A 16,020-nucleotide genomic window follows, 5' to 3' on the forward strand; every position below is an offset into this window, starting at 1 on the left:
GCCCCACAGGGAGGTCTGGGGCTGTGGTGGGAAGTAGTGAGTGTAGAACTGTCAAAGTTTCACAGAGTAATTATAATGAGAGGTTTCACAGCTAGAAGTGCCAGAGCCTGGGAGCGCCTGGCTCAAAGCAGCCCTGAAATTCCCAGTGCGGTCTGGAAGCCACCCATCCTTAAGAGGAGGGACAGGTGGGCTGGGCGCAGTGGCTCACGCCTGTAATCCCAGCACTTTGGGAGGTAGAGGCGGTTGGATCACTTGAGGTCAGGAGTTCGAGACTGGCCTGGCCAACATGGTCAAACCTCATCTCTACTAAAAATATAATTAGCCGGGCATAGTGGCGGGCGCCTGTAATCCCAGCTACTCGGGAGGCTGGGGCAGGAGAATTGCTGGAACCCAGGAGGCGGAGGTTGCAGTGAGCTGGGATCACGCCACCGCACTCCAGCCTTGGCAACACAGCAAGATTCCATCTCAAAAAAAAAAAAAAAAAAAAAAGGTAGGGACAGGTGGCTGGACCAGTCACTAAGCTAACAGTAGGAGCCTTTAGCAGTATGGCAAAGAAAGGAAGCCACCACCTCTTTCATGGAGAAAGAGGGCCCATAGGTAGTAGAACAGCTAACAGAGGCCAGAAATGGCTGACTTAGACTCGTTCCTCAAACGGGGGCCTGAGAGGCCCTGGTGGGAAGGAGGGAGTGTGGGGAGCAAACAGGAGGATGGCGGCTGTCCCTCTGGTCTAGCCTGGAGTCCCAGGAGGTTGGGGTAAGGTAGTGTGGTAGGAACTCCAGGAGTCTGGTATTTATGCAGCGCCTGCTGTATGCATGAGTAATGACATGTCATTCCAGGTTCAAAAGGAAAAATTCTGAGTTGGGAAGCTGCCCTCCTGGTCTCAGCTGTGTCCCTGGAACCCAGCACGTAACAACAAATCTTTGCTGCAGAATGAAACCCCTCCTCCACCCCCTACTCCAGCCCTGGAAAGGCTGTTATTACCCCCACTGTGTGGATGAGTAAACCCAGACTCAGAGAAAGCCAAGGCCAAGGCTCTGCCCAGCTCCCCAGGGGGCGTTCCTGGGAAATGCCTGGAATTGTGAGGCCTGGGGGTCACCGCCCTTCCCTGGAACCAGGCAGTGTACCAGGCGCCTGGGGTTCAAATCCCAACCCTGCCCCAACCATCCAGGTCCCCCTCATTCACACATTCGTTCATTTTATGGAGCCAGACCCAGAGTGACCAAGACCCAGAGGGCTCCGGTTCCAACAGAATTTTCACTCTCCCCCTCTCTGTGGCCTCAGTTTCCTCATCTGTGAAACGGGACCACCTGGGCCTACATCAAGGCTAAGGAGTTAAGGTACAGAGACCAAGGCCAGGCCCCTGACCGATCAGACCCCCTGAGAACTCAGAGAGGGCGGGGCCGAGCTGGGACTTATTTCCCGCCCCGGGCACCGTGCCTGGCACACGGGAGGCGCCCAATAAATGCTTGTTTGAGCCAGGCCCAGCCCTCAATAAATAACAGCTGTTGTTGATGCCGCAGAGGCTGGCAAGGAAGTGGGCTCTCCCCTCCCCGACCCCACCATATCATGCTCCTATCCCCCCTCCCGCCCCATTCCGTACCCCCCTCCACTCCTTCCCGTTGCCTCCAACCCAACTCAGCCCGTTCCTCCAGGGCCCCACCTCGACCCACCCCACTCAGCCCCTTCCTCCAGGCCCCCACATCCCCCCACCCCACTCAGCGCCTCCGCCAGGCCCCCACCTCCCCCCACCCCACTCAGCCCCTTCCTCCAGGCCCCCACCTCCCCCCACCCCACTCAGCGCCTCCGCCAGGCCCCCACCTCCCCCCACCCCACTCAGCGTCTCCTCCAGGCCCCTACCTCCCCCTACCCCACTCAGCGTCTCCTCCAGGCGCCCACCTCCCCCCACCCCACTCAGCCCCTTCCTCCAGGCCCCCACCTCCCCCCACCCCACTCAGCCCCTTCCTCCAGGCCCCCACCTCCTCCCACCCCACTCAGCGCCTCCGCCAGGCCCCCACCTCCCCCCACCCCACTCAGCGTCTCCTCCAGGCCCCCACCTCCCCCCACCCCACTCAGCGTCTCCTCCAGGCCCCCACCTCCCCCCACCCCACTCAGCCCCTTCCTCCAGGCCCCCACCTCCCCCCACCCCACTCAGCCCCTTCCTCCAGGCCCCCACCTCCCCCCACCCCACTCAGCGCCTCCGCCAGGCCCCCACCTCCCCCCACCCCACTCAGCCTCTCCTCCAGGCCCCCACCTCCCCGTACCCCACTCAGCGTCTCCTCCAGGCCCCCACCTCCCCGTACCCCACTCAGCCCCTTCCTTCAGGCCTCCATCTCCCCCTGCCCCTTTCATTCAAACTTCCCCCTCCCCCAACCTCTCCCTTCTCGTCCTCCCTTTCCCCGAACCCCCACCCACCCAGTTCTACCTCCATCCCCATCCCCCACCTGATTCTTTCTCCCCTCTCCCGTCCATTCTCCCCGCCGCCACTCGATTTCCCCCGCTTCGTCCCCTCCCCACCCCCCGCGGTTCCCCAGCCCCCTCCCCCGCGGCGGGGGCGCTGGTCCCGGGCGGGGCGGCCCGAGTTCCCGGGTCCCTGGCTGGGGTCCAGCCCGCGGCCCAGGCCGGGCGGCGGCGGGCGGGCGGGGTTTCTGGCCGCGCGCGGTTTGGGGGTTTTTTTATAACCCTGGCAGGCGGCTCAGGAAGTGCCTTCCCCGCGCCCCCTCCCCCGGCCACGCCGCCGCGCTCGCTCGCTCCCTCCCTTCCTGCGCGCGGGGCGGCGAGACAGCGGCGGCGACGGCGCGGAGGCCCCGGGCGCGGCGCAGGTAGCGGCGCGGGCGGGGGACCCGGGGTGCGTGACTCGGTGGGACTTTGTGTGTCCTCATCGAGCGGTGAGGGCGTGGGGCTGTGGTGCCCTGGATGGGGGAGGGCGTCCCGCTGTGCGACTCGCGTCTGTGCCTGAGGTCTTCAAGTGCGCGCGCCACTGATCGCGCCCGGGATTGCCGTGGGTTTGTTTGCTCTGTGTGTGTGTGTGTGTGTGTGTGTGTGTGTGTGTGTGTGTGTGTGTCCGTCCACGTAGGGGCGGAGTGGTTGTGCGTTACATGTGTGTGTCAGTGCCTGGGGATGAGTCTCTTGTGTGTCTGCCTGTGTGTGTGGACAGTGTGTGCGCATAGGGGTTTGCTGGGTGCGCACAGATTTGGAGATGAGTGTGTGTGTGTCTGGGTTTGTGTGTGTGTCCCCAAGCATGTGTGCGTTTGTCTCTGAGTGTGATGAGTGTGTAAATGCCTGTGTATGTGTGTCTGGTGGGGGGGTGTCTAGGTCTGTGGGACTTGTGAGTTTGTCTCTGGTTTGGTGTGAGCATGCAAATAAGTGTGTATGTGTCAGCGTGTAGGCCTGTGTGTCTGTCTCCTTGGGTTGTCTGTGTATGTGTGTGAGTGTCTTTCTGTGTGTGTAGGCCCCAGGTGCGTGTATTTGTGTGGCAGCGTGTTTCTCTGGCTTGTCCCGTGTGTGCGCGGGTAAATGAGTGTGTGTTTACACATGTCTGGGAGTGTGTGGTTGTGTGTTTCCATGTGTTTATCTCTGGGTGTGTTGAGTGTGCACTGAGCCTGTCGGCGCGTATGTCTGCGGTGGAGGCGTCCTGGCGTCTTTTGTGGGTCTGCAGTGCCCGAGCGCCTGTCTCTGGTTGCGCGGGATGTGTGTGTCGCTGCCAGTGTGTGTTTGTGTATCTGGGTGTGGGAGTGGCGCCGCCCACTTCCCCTGAGTTGGTCACTGAGGCCACAGCCGTCTGTCTCAGGGTGTCTCCAGCGGTCGGGCTCAGGGCCTTTAATTATCGGCCGGTTGTGGGGGACCAGCCCGGGCGCCGGCCCCCTCCTCCCGCAGGCCCCGGCTGGGCCTTTGTCTGCTCTCCGGCAGGGGCTGCGTCCTGCCGGCCCGGCCAGATGTGCAGCCGGGAGGAGGCCGGCAAGCTGGGGCCTCTGCCTGGGCAGACGCGGCCTTGGCCTCCACGGGGGACGGTCCGTGGGCCCTGTCCCCGCAGCCTGGCCAGAGAGGTCTGGGTGTGGAGCTGAGGGTCCCTTCAGGATCCCCGGGATGGGATGGAATGGGACAGAGCCTCTGTTTCTAAGCCACTTCCATTTCCCGGAGGCATTTCCTTCTCCAGGCCTGGCACCCTCCCCCACGCTGGCCACCTCCCTCCTGCCTTCGGGGAGGAGGGGCTGGAGGAATGGCCAGGCCTGGGTATACACACACACACACACACACACACACACACACACAGGGTCACACACATGCTGTAATGCACATGCAGTCATGCACACACACAGGGTCACACACACATACCATAATGCACATGGAGTCACACGCTCATAGTCACGCACAGGGTCACACACTCACATACATGCTGTAACGTACATGCAGTCACACACATGCGCCACAGTGCACATGCCTCACTGACATCCTGTTGTCCACCACCATCTCTGTCCCTGAGCCTCTTTCAAGCTTCATCTTCTGCCCCAGACCCACTGCCTTGTTAATGTCCCCCCACCACCCGCTGCCCTGGGCTGTGTCACACCTCTCCGCCACCCTGTGGGCTGGACCCAGCTCAGACACCTGTGAGCCTTCTGCAGATCCCCTTCCTCCCCCCACCCCATACACTGTGCGCAGGTGAGTCCCCTTCCCCTGTCCTCACCCCCCATGCTGGGTCCTTCCATGATGTCCCAAGCCTTGTCCCTCACACCCCACCTGAGCCCAAAGCACAGAATAGGGGGTGAGGGTTTTGGGAGGAGCACCTCACTTCAGAGGACAGTGATGAGGACTGTGAGGGTCTTAGGGGGACCGGGACAGACCCAAAGACACTCTAGACAAGACCAGAGAGAGCCCCTGAAGGAGGAGGACGAGGGACCAGGCCTGGCAGTGCAAGAACAGGAGAGGAGGGAGGGAGCCAATGGGAGAAAGGGGTGAGGTCCCTGCTTTACTTGCAATGAGAATGTTGCTACCTTTCCGGCGTGGCTTAGGGCAGGAGCAGGGGTCAGAGGTGCCCAACCAGGAAGGGCTTTGATCTGGGAGTTGTTTGACACCTCCAAAGAAGGAATAGGGGAGAAGAAGAAGAGAGGGAGAGGAAGTGGGTTTTTGTTGGAGGGGGTTCATTAGGAACAGAAGAAAGAAAAAGTCTAAGAGGAGGTTCTCCAGGGACAGAGAGAGGGTCCAGATTTCTTCAGCGATCCCTCAACTACAGACCCAGCTCAGTGCTGAAGACCAGCCCAGCTCCTCCTCTTTGACCCCTCCCTGCCCAGGCTCCAAAGAAGAAGAAACAGGCCCAGAAAGGTCCAGGTGCAGGGAGCAGGCGAGGGAAGGATCCGTACAGGGGCCCAACACCACTCCACCAACTGAAGCCCCCAAAAGGTAAAAAAAAAAAAAAAAAGAAAAAGAGAGAGGCCGGGTGCTGTGGCTCACGCCAGTAATCCCAGCACTTTGGGAGGCCAAGGTGGGCAGATCATGAGGTCAAGAGATCGAGACCATCCTGGCCAACACAGTGAAACCCCGTCTCTCCTAAAAATACAAAAATTAGCTTGTCATGGTGGCGCACACCTGTAGTCCCAGCTACTCAGGAGACTGAAGCAGGAGAATCGCTTGAACCTGGGAGACAGAGGTTGCAGTGAGCGGAGATCACACCACTGCACTCCAGCCTGATGACAGAGCGAGATTCTGTCTCAAAAAAAAAAAAAAAGAGAGAGAGAACAACAACAAAAGGAATGGACATTAGCCCAGCTGAAGAGTGCAATGGGGTCATAGAATATCTGTGAGTGAGCTCCCCGTCACTAGAGGGATCCAAGCAGAAGTGGAGAATGTGGGCTTCTCGGTCCATCAGCAACTTGGCAAAAACCTGGCTCCCTCCCTCGGGGCTGAACTGCCCTGTTTGGGGATTGACTGTCAGACTTGGCTGGGCTGCAAAGAAAACAAGACTCTGTGATTAAGGGATTTTGCACAGAGGAGGAGGAGGGTGGAGACAGGAGGGTGGGGGAAGAGGGTTTGGCACAGGTTGGTGGCCCAAAGTGGTGTCTGCGGCAGGCTGGCCTGGGGCAGATGCTGGAGAGACTGAGACCTGCGGGGCAGGCTGGCTTGGAGCCTTGAAAAGGAAGAATCTGAAAAGGGGACGGAAACACAGGGCGGAGGAGAGGACTGGGAGGGTGGGGGTGCTACCCGGTGTGGAGAATCCAAAGACAGGGCCCAAGACAGTGGGTACGTGGGTGAGCATATGAAAGGCTGGAGGCTAGCTTTAATCTGGCTTGAATGGTGCTACCCCTTTTGGAGAATCCAAAGACAGGGCCCGGGACAATGGGTGCGTGGGTGGGAATATGAGAGGTTGGGGGAATGGAGTACTAGCCTTAGCTTTAATCCGGCTTGAAAATTCAAACTGACCACCCCAGCCTTCAAGTGCCTCTGATGCCAGCCTCCCCTCACTCTCCTGCACCCACCCTGCCTGGGTGCATGCCAGGCTCTACCCCACCTCCAGGCCTTTGACCTTGCTGTTTCCCCTCCTGGTGCACCTTCTCCTGTCTCTTCACACCATTGATTTCTTATGCTTTGAACCTCTGCTTCCCAGTCTCCCTATGGATACCTTCTAGAGAACATGTCACAATCTGAACCCTTCTCCATTCACTTGACTGTCATCTGTCACTCCTAAGAGATGGAACCCCACAGGGCTAGGGCAAGTAAGGGTTGCTATCCTCAGCATGCATGGCTGTTATGCCCCCATCCACCCTCCACCAGATGCTGTAACCCAATGAATGAACCCAGGTTCCACCTCTTTCTAGCAGTGTGACCCAGGGCAAACTTTATCACTCCTGAGTCTATTTTCTCATCTATAAAAAGATGAGTGATTGTGAGTATGATGCAAGGTCAGGAGTTCAAGACCAGCCTGGCCAACATGGTGAAACCCCATCTCTACTAAAAATACAAAAAAATTAGCCAGGTGTGTTGGTGTGTGCCTGTAATCCCAGCTACTCGGGAGGCTGAGGCGGGAGAATCACATGAACCCAGGAGGCAGAGGTTGCAGTGAGCCGAGACTGCGCCATTGCACTCCAGCCTGGGCCACAGAGAGAGACTCCATCTCAAAAAAAAAAGATGACCGTGACTTCTCAGTTATTTTGGAAATGAAATGCAGTGGTAGGCTGGGTGCAGTGGCTCATGCCTGTAATCCCAGTGCTTTGGGAGGCTGAGGTGGAAGGATCGCTTGAGGCCAGGAGTTCAAGATCAGCCTGGGCAACAAAGTGAGACCCCCGTCTCTCCAAAAAAACAAAAACATTAAGCAGGGGTGGTGGCATGCACCTGCAATCTCAGCTACTTGGGAGGCTGAGGCAGGAGGATTGTTTGAGCCCAGGAGGTGGAGGCTGCAGTGAGTTATGATCACACCACTGCACTCCATCCTAGGTGACAGAGTAATGCCCCGTCTCAATAAAACAGAAATGCAGTGGTGTAGAAACTAGGGCCAGTAGCTGGCACATAGGAGGTACTCCCAGCATCCCAGTCCCTGCCTGTCCTTTCGTAAGAGTGTAGGAAAGATTGGAAGGGGAGGTGGGGAGAGGGGAGCGACTGAGCGAGAAAATGCATTCAGAATCTTCAGTCAGGTGAAAAGCTTTGGCATTGGTTGTGCTGGACAGCGGGACCAGGCGCCTCCTTACCTGGCTCCCCCCTCCCAGGAGCCCGGTGATGCTGCGCAGGCTGTGAACAGGGGAGGCGGCACTGTGGGGGCTGCCGGCAGCCGGGGTTGGGGAGAGACATGTGGACACGTGGCCTCTATGGCTCCCGCCTGCCAGATCCTCCGCTGGGCCCTCGCCCTGGGGCTGGGCCTCATGTTCGAGGTCACGCACGCCTTCCGGTCTCAAGGTAGGGGAAGTCTGGTGGTGGCGGTGGGGAGGGAGCAAAAAATGTAAGAGACCAGTTGGGCTCCAACAGAAAGAGGTATCAGGGGGCTGGGATGGGGGTCAATGGGGGAAGGCCCTGGGGTCAGTAGGTGGGAGCCTTGCAGCCAACTGCCTGGATTTCGGGGGTCAGTGAGGCCAGCATCACTTGCTCCAGCAGCCTAACAACCAAGACACAGGGGTCCACTAAAACCAGGGCCCACCCCAGGCCTCTGACCCTCACCCACAGATGAGTTCCTGTCCAGTCTGGAGAGCTATGAGATCGCCTTCCCCACCCGCGTGGACCACAACGGGGCACTGCTGGCCTTCTCGCCACCTCCTCCCCGGAGGCAGCGCCGGGGCACCGGGGCCACAGCCGAGTCCCGCCTCTTCTACAAGGTGGCCGCACCCAGCACCCACTTCCTGCTGAACCTGACCCGCAGCTCCCGTCTACTGGCAGGGCACGTCTCCGTGGAGTACTGGACACGGGAGGGCCTGGCCTGGCAGAGGGCCGCCCGGCCCCACTGCCTCTACGCTGGTCACCTGCAGGACCAGGCCAGCAGCTCCCATGTGGCCATCAGCACCTGTGGAGGCCTGGTGAGTGGAGGATTCTGGAAAGCGGCAGGGGGTGGGGGGTGGGGAATGCCTACTAGTTTGGAAGTTAAGAAAAACACTTCTACATAGAGGTCAGAGAAGGAATGATAACGGGACATTTTTAAAGTGTTTTGAGTGAATCAGTACTTTGGGGATGCAGCTAAAGCAGTACTTAGAGGAAAATGTATAGCCTTAGGTGAGGCCAGAAATTAATGAGCTGAACATCTATCTCAAAAAATTAGAGGCTGGGCACGGTGGCTTATGCCTGTAGTTCTAGCATTTTGGGAGGCTGAGGTGGGCAGATCCCTTGAGGTCAGGAGTTCAAGTCCAGCCTGGCCAACATGGTGAAAGCCTATCTCTACTAAAAATACAAATAAAAATTAGCCAGGCATGGTGGTGTGCATATGTAATCCTAGCTACTCAGGAGGCTAAGGTGGGAGAATCGGTTGAACTCAGGAGGGGGAGGTCGCAGTGATCTGAGATCACACCACTGCACTGCAGCCTGGGCAACAGAGCAAGACCCTGTCTCTTTAAAAAATATATATATATATATGTATATCTTACATATATTTATATATTATATATACTTATATATATTATATATATTTATATTTTTATATATATAATTATGTGTGTGTATCTATACACATACATTCATAATATACACATACACATATATAAAATTTAAAAATAAAAAGAAATTAGAGGCTGAGCATAGTGGCTCATGCTTGTAATCTTAGCACTTGGGGAGGCCAAGGCAGGAGGATCACTTGAGGCCAGGAATTCGAGACCAGCCTGGGCAATATATGAAAAAATAAATCTCTATGAAAAATAAATTAAAAATTTAAAAAGTTAGCCAAACATATTGGTGTACTTCTATAGTCCCAGCTCCTTGGGAGGCTGAGGCAGGAGAATTGCTTGAGCCCAGGAAGTTGAGGATGCAGTGATCTACGATTGCACCACTGCACTCCAGTCTGGATGACAGATTGAGACCTTGTCTCCAAAAAAAGAAAAAAAAAAAAAAAGAAGAAAGAAATAGCATGGATACTAATTACCTATGCCAAAATAAATAAATAAATAAATAAATAAATAGCAAAATAAACCTGATGCGATAAGAACGAAATCATAAAGACAGAGAGAAGGTCCCAGGGGTCCTAAGCTCCAGAGCCTGATCCTGAGAACTTTCTGTCCCACTTCTCAAAACCCAGCACGGCCTGATTGTGGCAGACGAGGAAGAGTACCTGATTGAGCCCCTACACGGTGGGCCCAAGGGTTCTCGGGGCCCAGAGGAAAGTGGACCACATGTGGTGTACAAGCGTTCCTCTCTGCGTCACCCCCACCTGGACACGGCCTGTGGAGTGAGAGGTACATCGGTCTTTCTGGGGATGGGCAGAGGGCTACACGGTATCTTTCCCTTGAGGCAGCAGTGTCTGTTTATCCAGAAAGTCAGCAGGCAGTTATGTGAGGGGAAGGATGGAGCTGCTGAGAAGGGGACACAGTGATATAATTACAGAATTCTGGCCGGGTGCAGTGGCTCACGCCTGTAATCCCAGCACTTTGGGAGGCCGAGGTGGGTGGATCACCTAAGGTCAGGAGTTCAAGACCAGCTTGGCCAACATGAAGAAACCCCATCTCTACTAAAAATACAAAAATTAGCCAGCCATGGTGGTAAGCACCTGTAATCCCAGCTACTCGGAGGCTGAGGCTGGAGAATCGCTTGAACCCGGGAAGCGGACGTTTTAGTGAGCCAAGATCATACCACTGCACTCCAACCTGGGTGACAGCAAGACTCCGTCTCAAAAAAAAATCAGGCCAGGCACGGTGGCTCACACCTGTAATCACAGCACTTTGGGAGGCCGAGGCGGGCAGATCACCTGAGGTCAGGAGTTCGAGACCAGCCTGACCAACATGGCGAAACCCCATCTCTACTAAAAATACAAAATTAGCCAGGTGTGGTGGCGCATGCCTGTCATCCCATCTACTCGGGAGACTGAGGCAGGAGAATCACTTGAACCCAGGAGGCAGAGGTTGCAGCGAGTAGAGATCGTGCCGTTGCACCCCAGCCTGGGCATCTCAAAAAAAAAAAGAGCGAGACTCCATCTCAAAAAAAAAAAAACTAGGCAGTTCTATCCAGGGGACAGCAGAGACATATCCTCACACAGTGAACCAGTGGAGCTATGGAATAATCTTATCCCTGCTGTAGTCACCTGGCCCAGCGGTGAGTAAAACAGCCAGACAGGTGTTCAGGTATAAAACCATTCCTTCTCTAGGATTATCATCTGATCAGACAGTTAGACAGTGTGGTGATTATATCAGATACTCCAGCAGTTATACAGCCAAAAGGCCAGATTTATGATCAGACTGGTAGGAGGATGGTTGTACAATCAGGCATTTAGGAAATGAGAGGGAAAGAAAGCTATATACCAACAAAATACTTGCCAGCACAGTCATACTGCCAGAAAACCAGGTCCGATCGGGCATGGTGGCTCACACCTGTAATTCTAGCACTTTGGGAAGCTGAGGCGGGGGGATCGCTTGAGCCCAGCAGTTTGACAACAGCATGGGCAACATAGGGAGACACCATCTCGACCAAAGATAGAAAAAATAAGCTAGGTGTGGTGGTGGGCTCCTGTAGTCCCAGCTACTTGGGAGGCTGAAGCAGGAGAGTCCCTTGAGCCAGGTAGGTTGAGGCTCCAATGAGCCTTGAGCACACCACTGCCCTCCAGCATGGGCAACAGAGCAAGATCCTGTTTCAAAATATACATATAGAAAATCAGGGTCAGGCATGGTGGCTCACGCCTGTAATCCCAGCATTTTGAGAGGACGAGACGGGCAGATCACTTGAGGTCAGGAGATCGAGATCAGCCTGGCCAACATGGCGAAACCCCGTCTCTACTAAAAATACAAAAAAGTTAGCCAGGCATGGTGGCACATGCCTGTAAATCCCAGCTACTTGGCAGGCTGAGGCAGGAGAATCGCTTGAACCCAGGAAGTGGAGGTTGCGGTGAGTTGAGACTGCGCCAATTGCACTTCAGCCTGGGCGACAAAGTGAGACTCCGTCTCAAAAAAGAAAATCCGATGAATGTTAGATGGAAAAGCAGAACAGTGTCATATTGAATGAAGTGTATAATCAGATAGTCTTGTGAGTAGGATGTTGTGGTAGACATACAGCCACAGTCAGCTGTACAGACAGAAAAGGTGGATGACATACGATGTCACAGTTGGGTGGTCCATGAGACCATCTGGTTGTAGTACATCAGGCAGTATGATTGTTCTAACTGCAGTGCATTGCAGTTAGAACTCACTGATCTAATCGGGCAGTGCATTGATCGGAAAAGTTGCTCATCTACAAGACAACATGTCCAAGCACACAGTTCAGACAGCAAAATAGGCTGGTTCACACCATTCCATTCGGGCAATGGAATTGTCAATGGATTGTACAATCATGCTGGTCATCATGGGACAGTGGTTCAACCAACCAGCTTAGCTCTGGGACAGTCATGCAAGTGTTCGATTGGACATTTGGGCAGTGGGGCAGGCTGGTAGCTGAACAGCTTGGCATACAGGCAGTGGAACAGCATACAGCCAACAGTGGGAGAAGTCAGGCTGTTATTGAACTCAGCGGTTTGGCAGTGGGACAGTGACATCATGGTAGACTACAATATTCTCAGGCAGTAGGACATTGACAAAAAAATAGAAATGGCACTGCCAACATGCCCTGTAGACAAACAATGAGGCAGCCGGGCACAGGGGCTCATACCTGCAATCCCAGCACTTTGGGAGGCTGAGACGGGTGGATCACTTGAGGTCAGGAGTTCAAGACCAGCCTGGCCAACATGGTGAAATGCAGTCTCAATTAAAAATACAAAAATTAGCCGGGCATAGTGGCACATGCCTGTAATCCCAGCTACTCGGGAGGCTGAGGCAGGAGAATCGCTTGAACCTGGGAGGCGGAGGTTGCAGTGAGCCGAGATCGTGCCACTGCACTCCAGCCTGGATGAAAGAATGAGACGCTGTCTGTCTCAAAAAAAAAAAAAGAAAGAAAAAGAATAAAAACGATGAGGTATTGGGCAGACAGACCATCACACAGGTCTTGGACAACAAGAGAAAGCAGCAGAATGACCAGAAATTGTCTGTCGGGTAGAGAGGTAGCCAGATAGAGGTTGGACAAGACAGTTGTCGGGCAGCTTTGCATCCCACCGGCAGGGCAGGGCTTAATTGCTCTACTGGGTCCCCCAGATGAGAAACCGTGGAAAGGGCGGCCATGGTGGCTGCGGACCTTGAAGCCGCCGCCTGCCAGGCCCCTGGGGAATGAAACAGAGCGTGGCCAGCCAGGCTTGAAGCGATCCGTCAGCCGAGAGCGCTACGTGGAGACCCTGGTGGTGGCTGACAAGATGATGGTGGCCTATCACGGGCGCCGGGATGTGGAGCAGTATGTGCTGGCCATCATGAACATTGTAAGTGCCTTCCCCTCCCTGGGCACGCAGCCCTGAGGACCTGGTGCCAGCCTCCTGTGTTAGGCAAGGGGGTGGCTACCATCTCACCCCAATCCCTGACGTGGGGACAGGCTTAGAAAGGAAGGTTGCATATGGCAATGAACGAGGAGAAAGAGCATAAGCACAGTGACTAGATGCAGAGGTACCCTGGGGCAGAGGGAACCTGCCTGGGCTTAAATTTCTGCTCTGCCACTTTTTAACTCTCTGCCTTTGAGCAAGTGACTTCACCTCTCTGCCTTGGCTTACCTATCTGTAAAATGGGCATAATTGTGGTACCTACTTTATAAAGCTAAGGTAGATCCAGTGCATTGATAAAGTGTGTAGAACAGTTCTTGGCATGCAGTAGGTGGCATATAAGTGTTTGCTGTGTGTAAAAATACACATAGGCTGGGCACAGTGGCTCACGCCCAAGGTGAACAGATCACTTGAAGGCAGGAATTCGAGACCAGCTTGGCTAACATGGTGAAACCCTGTCTCTACTAAAAAATACAAAAAATTAGCCGGGTGTGGTGGCAGGCGCCGGTAATCCCAGCTACTCAGGAGGCTGAGGCAGGAGAATCGCTTGGACCCGGGAAGTGCAGGTTGTAGTGAGCCAAGATCACGCCACTGCACTCCAGCCTGGGTGACAGAGCAAGACTCCATCTCAAAAAAATTAAAAAGTAAACACACACCAGCCTGGGAAACAGTGAAACCCCATCTCTACAAAACACTTAAAAATTAGTGGAGTGTGGTGGCACACACCTGTAGTCCCAGCTACTCAGGAAGCTGAGGCAGGAGGATCACTTGAGCCCAGGAGTTTGAGGCTGCAGTGGGTTATGATCCCTGTCATTCATAAATAAATGAATAAATAAATCACAGTAGGCTGGGCACGGTGGCTCACGCCTGTAATCCCAGCACTTTGGGAGGCCAAGGTGGGTGGATCACATGAGGTCAGGAGTTCGAGACCAGCCTGGCTAACATGGTGAAAGCCCGTCTCTATTAAAAATACAAAAATTAGCTGAGCGTGGTGGTGGGCGCCTGTCATCCCAGCTACTTGGGAGGCTGAGGCAGGAGAATCGCTTGAACCCAAGAGGCGGAGGTTGCAGTGAGCCAAGATCGCACCATTGCGCTCCAGCCTGGGCAACAAGAGGGAAACTCCATGTCTAGATAGATAGATAGATAGATAGATAGATAGATAAGATAGATAAGATAGATAAGATAGAGAGATAGAGAGATAGATAGATAGATAGATGATAAGATAGATAAGATAGATAGATAGATAGATAGATAGATAGATAGATAGATAGATAGATAGACCACAGCTCGCAGGTACTCATTGAGGTTAGCAGTACACACACAGGCACACATCTGTATTCATGCAGCATTCTTGCACAAGCACCTACTTTTAAATTCCTACAGGGTGACCTCCCCGACTCACATTCAGATACAGTCCATTTCCATCCTAGATCTCGGGCAAGATTCTCGGCCTCTGTAAGCCTCAGCGTATTACTGTATCAAATGGAAATACAATGGTAGCCACCATAGAGAGTAAGGATTGGTGGGAGGGAAGCCAGGTAAGCTACTCGGCACATAGTAAGGGCTTGATGAATGGTGCTCTCATTTCACTGAAGCAAAAGGGGAAACAAAAAGTTTAGCAGACAGGCAGAGGATCCAAAATGTTGTGTAGCGTCATCACTGATGGCACTCTGTTGTGCCTGAGCCTGACCTCTCTCCCTAGGGCTTTCAGAATTTCCTGGGGGTTTCCTGCCAGGCACAGTGGCTCACGCCTGTAATCCCAGCACTTTGGGAGGCCGAGGCAGGCAAATCACCTAAGGTCAGGAATTCGAGACCAGCCTGGCCGACATGGTGAAACCCCGTCTCTACTAAAAATACAAAAATTAGCTGGGTGTGGTGGTGGGTACCTGTAGTCCCAGCTACTCTGGAGGCTGAGGCAGGAGAATCACTTGAACCCGGGAGGTGGAGGTTTCAGTGAGCCAAGATTGCGCCACTGCACTCCAGCCTGGGTGATAGAGTGAGACTCTGTCTCAAAAAAAAAAACAAAAAAATTCCTGGGGGTTTCCAGACAGGAAAATGATGATTGCCCCAGGGCTCCAATATCCCTGCAGCCTGGCCTCTGTCTTCTGTGCCCACTCATCCCTGGGGCTGCTTCCTCCTTTCCTCTGACCACTGTCTCCAGAGCCTCCTGCCCTCACAGTTTTACTTTCCTGTGGTGATGGGCAAATTGGTACTTTCAGATAGCTGTGGAATGACTCCAGACATATATATCCCTCAGGTCGCCTCTGGGCAAAGATGCTTGAGGCAGTCAGGGGGGTAAGCAGGGGTTGGGGGACAAGTAGATAAACTGAGCTTGGAGGAGTCTGAGAAATGTCCTGGTAAGCAATCCAGACTTGAGTCTCACTTCTGACACCTACCAGCTGTGTCCTAACCTCTCTTTGCATGTCTCCTCATCTGTAAATTGGGGATAGTCATAGCACCTATTCATGAAAAGACTGATGCATGGCTAGGCACAGTGGCTCACACCTGTCATCCCAGCACTGTGCCAGGCCAAGATAGGAGGCTCACTTCAGGTCAGGAGTTCGAGACCAGCCTGGCCAACATGGTGAAACCCAGTCTCTACTAAACATACAGAAATTAGGCGGGCATGGCTGGGCGTGATGGCTCACACCTGTAATCCCAGCTACTCAGGAGGCTGAGGCAAGAGAATCACTTGAACCCAGGAGGCAGAGGTTGCAGTGAGCTGAGATCACGCCATTGCACTCCACCCTGGACAAAAAGAGCAAAACTCTGTCTCAAAAAAAAAAAAAAAAAATTAAGTGGACATAGTGGTGTGCCCCTGTAGTCCCAGCTACTTGGGAGGCTGAAGCAGTAGAATTATTTGAACCTGGGAGGCGGATGTGAGCTGAGATGGTGCCACAGCACTCCAGCCTGGGCAGCAGAGCGAGACTCCATCCCAAAAAACAACAGCAACGACAACAAATAGTAACAACAACAAATAGTACCTATTCATGAAAAGACTGATGCATGGCCGGGTGTGGTGG

General features: G+C 54.3%; 1 protein-coding gene across 6 annotated transcripts in view; it reads left to right on the forward strand.

Annotated features, from left to right (window-relative positions):
* Positions 1 to 2,717: 2,717 nt before the first annotated feature.
* ADAMTS10 (ADAM metallopeptidase with thrombospondin type 1 motif 10) overlaps positions 2,718 to 16,020 on the forward strand; it is a 31,309-nt gene continuing 18,006 nt past the window's right edge. Inside the window, exons 1-6 of one of the 6 annotated variants that reach the window (XM_007995133.3) lie at positions 2,750 to 2,819; positions 5,286 to 5,394; positions 7,692 to 7,878; positions 8,143 to 8,489; positions 9,695 to 9,851; positions 12,726 to 12,943. In XM_007995133.3, the coding sequence (XP_007993324.1) occupies positions 7,791 to 7,878; positions 8,143 to 8,489; positions 9,695 to 9,851; positions 12,726 to 12,943 (810 nt within the window). In that variant the 5' untranslated portion in view covers positions 2,750 to 2,819; positions 5,286 to 5,394; positions 7,692 to 7,790. Of the gene's footprint in view, positions 2,820 to 2,877; positions 5,395 to 7,691; positions 7,879 to 8,142; positions 8,490 to 9,694; positions 9,852 to 12,725; positions 12,944 to 16,020 lie in introns of those variants that run through there. The other 5 variants (XM_073016994.1, XM_007995134.3, XM_073016995.1 and 2 more) reach the window with 5 other exon arrangements.

Source organism: Chlorocebus sabaeus, chromosome 6 (assembly GCF_047675955.1).
Source record: "Chlorocebus sabaeus isolate Y175 chromosome 6, mChlSab1.0.hap1, whole genome shotgun sequence".
Classification (NCBI taxonomy): Eukaryota; Metazoa; Chordata; class Mammalia; order Primates; family Cercopithecidae; genus Chlorocebus; species Chlorocebus sabaeus.